The 12,500-nt window shown below is 39.8% G+C and overlaps 2 protein-coding genes across 3 annotated transcripts in view; one reads left to right on the top strand and one right to left on the bottom strand.

Moving 5' to 3' along the window:
- Nucleotides 1-264: 264 nt before the first annotated feature.
- Nucleotides 265-1,498, top strand: LOC137983265 (uncharacterized). Its single transcript, XM_068830463.1, has one exon. The coding sequence runs from the start codon at nucleotides 265-267 to the stop codon at nucleotides 1,144-1,146; it is 882 nt and encodes a 293-aa protein (XP_068686564.1). The 3' UTR covers nucleotides 1,147-1,498.
- An 803-nt stretch (nucleotides 1,499-2,301) lies between these two features.
- The window catches only part of LOC137984094 (uncharacterized), a 15,512-nt gene continuing 5,313 nt past the window's right edge, over nucleotides 2,302-12,500 (bottom strand). The window contains exons 4-6 of one of the 2 annotated variants that reach the window (XM_068831302.1): nucleotides 9,490-9,604; nucleotides 7,011-7,643; nucleotides 2,302-6,446 (exon numbers count right to left, since the gene is read on the bottom strand). In XM_068831302.1, coding sequence (XP_068687403.1) covers nucleotides 4,270-6,446; nucleotides 7,011-7,643; nucleotides 9,490-9,595 — 2,916 coding nt within the window. In that variant the 5' untranslated portion in view covers nucleotides 9,596-9,604 and the 3' untranslated portion in view covers nucleotides 2,302-4,269. Of the gene's footprint in view, nucleotides 6,447-7,010; nucleotides 7,644-7,780; nucleotides 9,467-9,489; nucleotides 9,605-12,500 lie in introns of those variants that run through there. The other variant, XM_068831303.1, reaches the window with a different exon arrangement.

The following is a 12,500-nucleotide window of genomic DNA, read 5'->3' as shown; positions in this document are numbered from 1 at the left end:
TGTTTGTAACGTGCTATTCAAAGTGCATCTAAAGGGGAGAGTATGTTTTATAACTGTTTATTTGTTGACTATAAATGGATTCCTAAAACGGTACCCTAGCTGTACAAACCCTATATTTCAATCCATTGTATATCATCGACTCAAAGTATAAAAACAAATTTCACATTCTTTCCACCACACCCTCAATAATTTTAAACCAAACTAAGGGAACAAGGCTACAACAAAGTCTTTTTTTTAGAACAGGAAGCAAACTTCATCGCAACAATGGTCTCGTCATGGATTTTATGCTCTTTGGTTATACTTTTGAGGGTCAAGGTGTCAAACGGGATCCACATCGAAACTTCGCTATCGGTGACGGGCTATGGGGCACTGCAAATAGCTATGCTGCGACACGGGGAGAAATACGCGACGGGCAATAACTGCTATCGCTGGGAAGATGTTCCACCTCTGTACCATGGTTTAACCCATGTCCGTGGACTGAAAGACAAACAGGGGGACATTTTATTCAAAGTAAACGTCCCGGTCATCATTTATCTTGCAATCGATTCGCGTTCTTCGTATATCCACGGAGATGACTACGAAAAAACCGGAGATTTAGTGATGTTAGGAGGCTGTCAAGACAGAGTCAAGTTTCCTATCTACAGAAGCAAGAAAGTTCATGGTCCTGGCTTGGTGACATTGAGTTTCAAAACATCTCGCCTGATGGGCATCTTTCTCCGCGACAACGCTTATGACGTTCGCCCCTTTGCAGAGCTGAAAGTCACTTTCCCGCCTGGCAGCCCTCGAGAGATAAGCATGGTTCGAGAAAAAGAGAAATTTGCTACAAACCGGAAATGCTACGAAATGGTTGATATCCCCACGAAGTACTACGGCCTGACGCATCTCCGGGGCCCCAATGACGAGACCACTGTTAAGTTTGACGTGAACATACCCGTGATAGTATACGTGGCTATTGATTCACGCTTGAATCGCCATAACATCCTACCCTCGACCTTCGCCAGCACTGGAGAGAAGATTGTACATGGTGGATGTCACTCTCCTACAGACTTCCCTATTTACGAGCGGAAATACCCGAACGGGGGAACTTTGACGATCCCATTGAAATCGACCCGTATGTTGACGGTAATGGTGAAACCGCTTATATAAATCATGATAATTTTCATTGATAGCACTTATCGGGAGACAACTGTAGAAATTAAAGTAAAGTAACAGTGCGTTACAGGTCGACATTGTCGGTAGTTTTCTAAGCGTCTTCCCTCATTTTTCAGCAACCACCCTTTTCAAGCGAAACAACGGGTGTAATTAATTTACTCAGTTTTTGGGTCAAAACTGGGTAAAAAATTTAAATTAGTTCTATAGCTCACACGTATAACATTCCTGTCAACTCACTGAGATGATACGAAATATAATATGGCACAAAGAGCTATTTGTATTTAACTTTTCAGAGGATAACGTCTCCAAACTTAAAAAAACTGGCCAATTTTTTCAAGTTTCAATCCATTTCCATCCCTTCCATCCTTGGCTACAAACAACAAAGAACAGCTTCAGTGCACCTCAATGGTCATTGGCAACAAAACTACAGCATTATTTTTTGGTCTTCATTGCTGCAAAGACGTCCTTTAGAGTTTTTAATTTTGACTAAAAAAGCGTGACATGCAATGCATCCGTGGAAAAGATGGGAAACTGACTAATCAAAGTCCTAGGTTGGATTCGAACCGAACCAGTTCGTAACACCAGTCGGATACTCTACCCTTAATTTAAGATACTAGAACACCTGTATATCAGTGAAGCCGCGAGTAAAACAGTCGGAACGAGTGGCTTTCGTCACTTATCCGAGCTCGTTCCCTGGGATAAGTGGCGCGCGCTCAACCATCAGCCACTAGGCCAAGACACTTAAATTTTATTCACAGTTTCTTTCTTTTGGGCAACCTGCATGGAGGTTCCAAAAGACAAAGTTTGCTAGCCAAACTGGTGCTCAAATGCTGCCCCAAAATGAAAAGAACCTCTCTGCATTTTGGGCAGTATGCAACTGCATTGCTCACGATTCCGCGAAATGAAACCGAAATCGAGAAAATGCTCAAAAACTGCCCAGCACAAATCGAGAAGGGCGTACCAACAATGGTAGATTGGAAATAAAGGAACAAGAATTTTTGAGAAAGTACTTATTGTCAGTAATTACAAATGTTTCCAGTATTATTAAGCCAATCTAGTAAGTAATACCTTATCAACATACCAAACGCTTACAGTGACGTTTAGTCCCCTCCTCACTATGTATCTTAGGCTTCTTGAAATTTCCTCAAGTCAAGTCAAGTTAATTTTTTATTATAACTCACAAAAATATTATTTACAGAAAATTACTATTAAGACAATTACATGATCTAAAAACAACGTAATCACAGATAACTAAAATACAGCAATTGTGCGAAAGTTTGGGACACCTAAATAGTTCAGGGAACTAATCGAGTAGGTGACCCAAAGGAAAATAAAATTTACATAAGGAATACATCGGTGAAACGACAATTTAGTATAAAAAGTATTACTTCGTGGGTTAACTACTACTAACTACCTAACCACTAACTTCTAAAGAAATCATGATATACACAGTATGTACAACTTCATGATCAATAATACCGTTACAACCAGCGATCATCGAACTCCTTACATTTTTTCTAAATTTGGGAAAAGAAGAAATTTGTAAAATTTAACATCTATTTACTTTATTATGATTGCTTAAACAATGACAATTTCCCATTTTTCCATATCATTCGTACCTGAGCTACGTGATTAACACACCCAAGTTCATCTGCAAATAAAATAATTAGCCACAACTTCATTTCGAACAAAGATGACGCTATTTTGTCCAACAATTATCGGTAAATTCTTTTGGAATGATATTCCCAATCCGTAAAAGATAAACCCAACGAAAAAAAGCGTTTAAAAATGCACTTTATCATCATTAATTTGCTCAATACTAATGAATGTTTATAATTGATATAGTTACCTTTCCTTTTGTTTTCGTCTTTTTTCTTTTTTTAAAAATTACTTTTAATGTACTTATTCACTAGTTAAGGGGAATTGTATTAGTTCGTCTAGATGTGCCCCTCTCTCGCCCTATGTAAGGGAATTCAGGTGGCTCTCGGATTCTAGATTCCAGGCCATGAATTCCGGATCCCAAATAGTGGATCTCGGATCCTGAGATCGGATTCCAAACTCACGGGTTCCACAGAAATGGATCCTGGATTCTATAGAAATCTGTGGATTCTGGATTCCATATAATGGATTCCATGGCCAAATTCCACGCCCTGGATTCCGGATTCCAAAGCCTCACATTTGCTGTGTTCCGGAATCAAGATTTCTTCACATCCGGTGACCTCTCCTCTGTACATTGTGATCTTAGGACCCTATAACGTGTATTATGTGTATTGCTGTATCCCATATTTGTGGAAAAACACAAATAAAAATAAAATATGATAAATAAAGACTTGACGAGACTGGTCAATTAACGTGAAAACAATTCGGGTATAATTTGCATGCAAAATTCCAGTAGCTGGTCTCCAATTGCTCAATAACGTTTTGCCCTATCATAGGGAACAAAATCTTAATTAAAAACAGTACAATACGAAAAACCAATTGACTAGAGCGGTTTTCAATTGAGTGTCGTAAAACAATACCAATTCGACCAATCACAGCAGATGCAAACAGCGCAATGAACCAATCCAAATTCATAGCAATTGCATGTAACTTGCTCAAAGCGCGGGAAAAAGCAAGGAGGTCTGTATCATAACAAGGTCAACTCCAGCCTCACTTTCATTTAAAGGGCAGGTAACTAAGCACGAAACTGTAAAAAGGTCTATTCTTGGCTTGTCTCTGACGTCATCGTGGCCATGTTGGTGTACTGAACAATTGCCCGAAACGGAAAATACCATAATACTCTTTGCTTGTCCACCCAAATTTAAATAAGCATCGTTTTCCAGTTTCTCTTGGAACTTACAATGGTCCCACCCCCATGCTAATTCACTACTTGCACAATCCCATAATACACCTCTATTACCCCTCAAGACTTTTGCATAACCATTGTTTGCAATTTCTCCTGGGAAATGAAAATGTACCAAGAGAAGTCGAAAACAAGTAATTGGTAACCCTACACAAAATCAGCTACAGTGTCATGACACAGCCCCTTTAAATAAGAATCTCTGAAGCACGTCTGATACAAGGCTGGAAAGAGAGCCATAACAAAGTGCCATGGAAGGTTTTTGGAAAAAAGATAAGTTATGGAGGGCTTGGTAAACCTTGGATCTTTCTGTGGAGCTTCTCAAGGTCTTCCTTTTTGGGCCAGCTTTCGATTTCAAGGTTTTTGCCCATCTTGAGAACTTCTTCGCAAATTTTGCCTGCCGTTGCAATTTCTTCGGGGAATTTTTCGTCCAGAAGCAGCGCCAAGTAAGTCTTAATCCACACCTTCCATTTGTGGTTTCCTTCGATCGTGGAATCAGCAACTTCACTCCCTTTCTCAAACACTCTTCGAGACTCGTCAAAGTTTTGACTCTTTTGATGGCATATCCCAAAGTTCTTGTAGACAGGAATCGACTCTTTCTGATCCAACATTTCGACCACTTTCAGAATGCTAATAGCCTCGTGGTAGTGACGTTTAGACTCTTGCAACTTCTCCTGATACAAATAGAAATCTGCCAAGTCCTTGTGGGCGAAAGCAGTCCAGAGATGCTGCCCATAATGTTCCTGACGAAATCTCAATGCTTCCTCGTAGTATTTACGAGCCTCGTCGTGCCTTTTTGAAAATTTCTCATTATGTCCCAGCTCTACAAGAATTCTGCCCTTATCAAAAGTGCTACCAAGGTCTTCTTTCTCAAATATGCTGATGGCCTTTTTTAGAATAGGTTGTGCTTTTTCTCTGCTACCACAGTCCTGTGAGATATGTCTGCCATAATGACTCAGATAAAAAACCTCAGACGCCTTCTCAAAACGTTCACGATGTTCCTCGTGCATTTTAATGGCTCGGTAAACACATTCTTTACTAGTACTGCCATGCTTCCTTGACTCATGATGACGAAGAAGCAATATCTCGACCTGATTTGTCACTTTTCCTTGCTCTGTGGCAAAATGTAGAAGACCATCTAGAAAACCAGAATAAAGCTGAAAGGGTACACAGAATTCAATGTAGGATGCCAATTGTTGGCAGTTATCAACAACGGCTTCCAGTTCCCTGCAGTCTCTGATTTTCTTCCCACGAACCTCTTCAAGAGTCGACTCAAGATTGATCCTTTCTTCATTGAACAAGTCAAATGATTCTTTGCACGTGTCTTTGCCCCAGAATTTATCTGAATTGGGCACTAGAAGCGACAGGAAGTGCTTGACAAATCTCTGTTGGCCATGGTCCAAAATATCAGCAAAGTCATCTCTTTTTCCCATCTTCCTGGCATAGTCTCTAATGAGTAAGTGAATAAGGTATCGATGACCCTGTTTTTGGATCAGGCACCTCTGCTTCAGTTTCGTCAGATAGTTACCACAATTATCCACAATCATTGCTTTGGCAGCTTTTTTGTCAAAAGATCGAACAAACACCGACAGACAAACTAGTGCATCCTTCAGTGGTTTGTCGAGTTTTTCAAATGCTATTTCCATCATTCGCTGAAGACCGTGACCAAGCGTTTCTGTTGGGCTGTTTTCCAGTGCTTGAATAAGCTCTTCAAAATCGTATTCAGATTCTGATGACAACAGGGGTCCAGCAAGTCGAAGTGCCAGTGGAATGTTCTCACAGAGTTCGGCTACCTTGCTTAACTGAGCTTCTACCCCGCAGAGGTTATCCGAAGAAATTTTAGCGCCACCCTTTAAAACTTCGATGCTTTCTTTTCCATCCAAGGGGTCTAATTCTACATGCTTAAGCCTTAGGTCTGAAAACGAAACGCTGTCGAATCGCCTTGAAGTAATCAAAAATTTAATTTTAGAACAAGAACACATCCTTAAGTCTCTCAGCATGTTATTGAACGATTGTATGGTTCCATCTTCCATAGAATCTTCCGCATTGTCCAGAATAAGGACTACGTTATATTTAAGACGCCTGCACCAGCTGAGCAAGACATGACGAGGGTTCTCGTTGGCTTGTTGATGTCCAGGTTCACACACGTTCAAAATTTCCCTCCATTCACCTTGCATTTTACATGTACCTTCCATTTCAAGTTGATGAACGTCTCTCAAAGAACAAAACTTTACAATGCTTTGACATTTGTTTTTTAGTTGGTGACCAGCCTGAATAGCAACAGTAGACTTGCCTATTCCTGAAATTCCACTGACAAGAACTCCTGCAGAAGAACTATTATCACCTGCGATGGCTTGAAAAATTACATCAACCTCCTTAGAGTGGCCGTGTATGTTAGAAACCTCTTCTGGTAACTCACTTGTCGGTTGCGTTGTCATCATTTCGTTCAGTACAACTGAAAAAAGGAAAGAAAGAAACTTTGTTGAAAATGAAAAAAATGAAGGAAGTATAGGAGGAGAAACCTTACTAACCGAGTACGAGGTCCGTACTGTAAGTTACGGACAGAGGTTTTTTTTCCTGTTGATTTATTTCGCACTTGGGCGGCCATAAATCAACGGAGAACAAGGAGGATCCGTAACTTTCTGTACGGACCGAGAAAACGAGGTTAATAAGATATTTATTATATCTCTGAGGTAACCAGGCGCGCGGGAAAGCAAACTAGTTAAAGTCAAACGGAAGGTTCAACCGCAACAAAGATTGCGGCGTCAAAAACCCCTACATCCACCACCATTCCCCACTCCCCAAAAGGGCTTTTCAGGGCCAATGAAACACAATCAGGGAAACGACAGAACAGAAAAACAACACCAGACATTTCATGCCGGCACCCAACTTACACTATGCCATGCAGTTGTTAATTTTGATGGTAATCAGCAGCTAAGAAAAACCTTCTACTTTCAGAAGACATCAGTCTTTCAAATACTGCTGTAACAACACCAAGTTTTTGCTCCCCAACACTGACCTGCATCTTCAGAAGTCTTCCTTTGACACTCCCACTCATTCAATTTGTCCTTAATTCTTTCGTCATCATCTTTCCACTGCTTCAGACGTTCTTTGAAATGTTCCTCATCCAATGGCCCCATTTCGTGTTTCTCTATTTCATGAATGACATCTTCATATTTAGCTCCTCCCAATCGTACCAGTGTGTTCTGGATCTGATCTTTGTATTTACAGAACACTGCATCACTAACAGAGGCCTCTTTGGCATAGGCCGATACTGCATTCACACAGTATTTCAAACGCACGATGTCAGACTCATAGCTGGTGTCAGATGAATGAGGAGGTACATCCCAGCCAGAGGATGGAGGACTCAGGTTACCGATTGTCCTCAAAAGCACAATCAAGAGAGAAGGGGCAAAGTTTGTGGATGACACTGAAGAGGGTTCAACTGGATACAACTGTCTCCACTGCATTGCATTGAGGATTCCTTCACTTCGAAGAGACTGAAGCTTCGAGTGTACTGGCTCATGTTTTAAGGAACTGCAAAGGTCTTGTGTATGAATTAGTCTGTCAAACACATCCTTCAACACTCGTGAGCCCTGCCTGACCAGAAGGCAACACAGCAGTGTGTACCTGGTTTTTCCATCAACAGCACCTGAAACAAGTGTCAGAAAAGACCTCTTAGCCAGGGTATCATTCTGGTTACTTGAGGGGCCATCATCATGAAGACCTCATTTAAGGTGAGTTTCTTTTAGTTTTCAAGATTGTCTACAAACAACACTGGCTACGTACTTTCAATTGAAAATTTCACCACTTATAGGATCACATCACCAAAGCTCAGTAATAGAGTAGTTTGCCTACTACAAGTTACAGATTCCAATCTTGTTCAACCTGAAAGTTTTCAGCTGTTACTTTTGTTACTCTACAAGTAATTTTCATAACTGATTTGCTTTTGCAGTTCATGTGAGTGCCTTTTGTGTTTAGCCCAATCATATCTTCATGCTCAACAGGTTTCAATGCAAGAGTGACTCAACACAAACATGCAACAACAAATGGTGAAATCAACAGACAGCCCACAGTACTAAATAACCAATGGATTGTACTGGAAAGCTGGTTTACTAACTTATAATAGAACACAGACCACTAAACCAATGCCTCAACTTGCTGCAGTCCCTACAAACGACTTACATTATATCAACAACAGCAGAAATACACAAACGGATTTATTTGTAATAAAATAAGTGACTGACCTGTTTTACAAACCAAAAGTGTGCAGATATTTATTGAAACTAAGATACGCCAATCATTGTTTACAGTCTTCATGGCCTTCAGTCAACCAATAACATCATGACTTTGATAACCAATCACCGCATCAACGACTACAGTAAAAATTTATGCCATCTACCGATGCTACACAAATCACCTGACTCTGAAGATGACTTCCGCTCATTTTGTCCAAACTTCAGTCAATGTCACCCTAAAAAGTCCTTTGCAGGAATACAACTTCACCCAGACAATTGTCCTTCACCTCAAGTTTGTAAATGTGATACAAATCCGCCGCTTATATCGTATATTATTATATATTTCATGGGCTACCATCACAAAATGTTCAAGCACATCACTGTTAAGATACTTTAAGAGAGCAAACATTTCCGAATTTTCATGGCCACAACTCAAAAACAAATAGATTTCTCTCAAACTTTGTCCAGATGTAGTATAATATTATGTCTTCAAATGCACTTTATAGTTTTCAAGTCATGGTCATTATTCTTTTTGAGAAAATGTAGATTTAAGAATTGAATGGGTGCAATTACATAATTTTTTACACCAAAACATTAATGCTTACTTTGCTGTTAAACTTTCCAAAAAAAAGCAATGCAGATCAGCTAATTTCAAAAATAATTTCAACTTTAATTAACATTCCTGTTTTTACTTGACTGACGGTATCCTTTAGCAGTTACCAACCACGCCTCCCACCTCTGTGACCTGGGTTCAACTATGGCCTCGGGTCATATGTGGGCTGAGTTTCAGTCGATCTCAATCTGACTCCGAGGGTTTTTCTCCAGGTACTCCGGTTTTCCTCCCTCATCAAAATCGACTCTCAGTCAATTACATCCGGCTGTGCGGGGATACCCTCGATAAGGATAACCTCTGGTATCCTTCCCTTTCATTAAATTAAATGAATTAAGTTGGTATTATTATTATTATTATTACTGATACTGCATCATTTTTTACCATGTAATAAAGCTCCAAATCTAACAGTATTTGCACCCTTAGCTCTTTAGTAATAAGCTTTCAAAATAAAGATACAAAAATTCATTTGGGTAAATATATATGTGCTGCATGACAGTTTACCAAATTCATGTATTTTTACCTTTGGACATCAAACTTCCTACATTGCAAAACAAACCGCTCTTGTTTTTTTTTAATTGAAACCATGCACTATGATTGTTATCAAAATATACTTCTATTATGTACCAGAAACCAGAAAACATTTTTACCAGAATGTTGTTGTTGTTCCAATTTCTTCCCCTGAAATAATTCCTTTCCAACGTCTTTGACGACCTTCCATACTGGCCTTTGACCTTGCTCTGGCTTTTTTGACATCTTCCCTCACTGTGTGCAAGAAAAGAAAAATTGATAAGAAGTGGGTCAGTTCAAGATGTAAAAAAACCATGCAATATTAACAGCATCACCACCGTCAATCAGTCGTCTGTTCACCTAGAGCTCAAATAGGAAGTGTGCTTTTAAAATCCTTTTTCTAAAGAAGAGCCACGGGATTAGATGTTGTGGGTGGGAGAAGAGGTACGAATCAACCCAGTGCTCAGAAGTACCATTAATATTAACACCCAGGTTCAGTGCACATGAACCCTTCACATCAAGGGACTGACTGGAAACCTGTCATACTCACTTCTATTCCAAACCTACACTACAGGGAACGTGGGCAGGGTCGAGTGAAAAGCGTAGGAAGCAACATGTAGGCAAGTTAGGAATGGATAAAAAGCAGATTTCCGGGTAGTTTTCAAGGTTTTCAAAGTGAAACCACTAGTCAGGCCTGAAGCTGGGTTTTGATCTCAGCCAAGCCAAATACAATTAAACCACAATTTGTCGTGTACAGGGCGAATTGTCAACCAAGGCATGATGACTCAAATAATATAACCTTCTTTAATATTGTACTGTTTGGTGAAAACGAAATGGCAAAAAAAATGTACAAATGAGGCAGGTAAAACGAGAAAGGGCAAAAATTATAAAAAAAAAGAAAAACAACAAAGGAGGGAAAAACTAACGTGAGTGGTACTCCAAACAGGAAAGAAACTTTCAATAGTTTGCTTAAGGCATCCAGTGTTTTTGTATTTTTTTTTATACCATTTTAACTTGATGGACTTGTTCCTGTTGAAGTATTGATTTACCAGAACACAGAAACCACACATATTTTATCATTTTATGACTATTAAAGTAAGGTTCACAAAATAGAGTATTCTTTCTTCTAAGACAGAACTGAATTACTGCCTCTAATTTTCCTGCATTCGTGTTGAAATCAATACAACAAACTATCAGTTCAAACCGTCCGGGTTTCCTCCCGAGCAACATAAATAAACAATTCAGGGTACTTCAGCTTAGCTAATAGATTTGAGGATTCGTCACAGCTAGATCTCAGGGAATTTATAGGAATCCTTTCGGCAGGACGAAGTAATCATGTCGCCCACCCCAGGCAGATGACGTACTACTTAAAGTGCCCCTGTGACCAAAAAATCAATTCATATTTTTCTTTCGATTTCAAAACTATGTTAACAAAACACTAAGTGACCCACGTTTTAAGCCTTGATTTCAAAAAGACACCTCTTTATTTTAACTGTAATTTTCCTATTTAATGGTCCGCCATTACTAACATTATGTTCTTGAGAGAGCTGGATTGAGGAGAAAATGATGTCAAAGGCTCACTAGTTTAAGAATGCAATACGTGTGTACGCCGCAGAATTAATATGCAGCACGGGGGTTTTGGGCTTTCACACTTTTAAACTCACGCTTTGCATATATAATAAGCTGCGTTCACACGCTGAAATTTTAAGCTAGTGAGCCTCTGACGTCACTTTTCCCTGGATCCAACCGTCTGAGGTCCAATTGGTCAGTTTTGAACGTGAGTAATGGCGGACCGTGAAATCCAAAACTTACACTCAAAGTAAACCGCCTTTGGATAAAAATCAAAGCTCAAAATTTTGCAAGTCAGGTGTTAAGCAAACACACTTTCAAAATCTGAAGGAAAAAAGGAAGTGGTTTTTATGATCACAGGGGCACTTTAACAATTCTTTAGACATGACACATTTACTTCAACGCAAACAACTCTATAGAGTTAACATGGTAAGAGATGTAGGAAAACAAGACGCAACAAAAGTGTTAAATTTTGCTCTAAGCTATCCTTATGAAAATGTCGACCTCAAATGAAACCATCACAGAAACATTTCAGGGAAACATTAAAAAAGTCAAGATCGTAAGTAAATTATACTTACGATCTTGACTGTTCCGCATTTGTGGAACTATCTGGTTTTGATGATGAAACGGGGTATAATAATTCAGTGCAGCATATAACAGAGAATGGTCAAAGATGAAAGGCAATTAATTTTGGAAACACTTACTGCAAAAGACATCCATTTTGCAGGTGTTTACAAGAAAAACGTTGTGGGAACGGTGAGCATGCGCTGTTTGAAGTTTTGCAAGTTAGCCCCTGTTTTGCACATATTGCGTACATTGCATTATTTTACAGATTGACATCGGCATATATTGCGCATATTGTGTTGCGATGCATTGTGTTGCGTATTTTACAACAAGCCTTTAAGTGCTTGACTGTTCAAACACAGATTTGGCACCGATAAAGTTTGAGCCACAATCACACCTTATTCTAGCAGTGGGCCCACGGATAGACACAAATAAATGCACTTGTGTTCATTGATTCCAGGACTTCTCTGTGTATGGTGCGACTACTGAGGCAGGAGAAGACCAATCCCTAAAATTTAGAGTTAGCAGCGCCTACTCTAACTTTCCAGGGTTTGGATCGCCCATAGTCCAAAGTTAACACAATTCACACCCAACATTAGTGAAGGGAGGTGGGATTTCAGTCCTGTCTGAAGGGAAGGTCTGCCATGTGCTGGGTAAGTCTTACCCTTCTAAGCTTCTTACAGATCACACAAGAAGTACCGGTAAATATGACTTTCGATACCAGTCCGTGTACACCAACGATCCAGTAACCAGCTGTGCGTACTGCGCATGCTCCATGAGTAATCTGTCGACATGATGGTATGCTTTATCGTGATGGTGCTGAACAACAAGCTGAGAAGGGAGATGCCCCTTCACAAGTAAGGCTGGATGTTTCTCAGGAAAACTGAGAGGAGAGTGACGAAGGTGACCACCGACTATGAGTACTCCTTCGCCATCAACAAATGGATCTAGGCGATAAATGTTTGAATTCTTTTTCTGTCAGGAACAAGCTTGGTCTTTGGTCTCCTCCATTGTTCTA

The sequence above is a fragment of the Montipora foliosa genome, chromosome 13, assembly GCF_036669935.1.
Source record: "Montipora foliosa isolate CH-2021 chromosome 13, ASM3666993v2, whole genome shotgun sequence".
Classification (NCBI taxonomy): Eukaryota; Metazoa; Cnidaria; class Anthozoa; order Scleractinia; family Acroporidae; genus Montipora; species Montipora foliosa.
Note: the sequence above shows the minus strand (reverse complement) of the source record. Positions and strands in the feature narration are given on the sequence as shown.

Excerpts from the sequence above, each read along its gene's own strand:
- LOC137983265 (XM_068830463.1), top strand. The coding sequence starts at position 265 with ATGGTCTCGTCATGGATTTTATGCTCTTTGGTTATACTTTTGAGGGTC.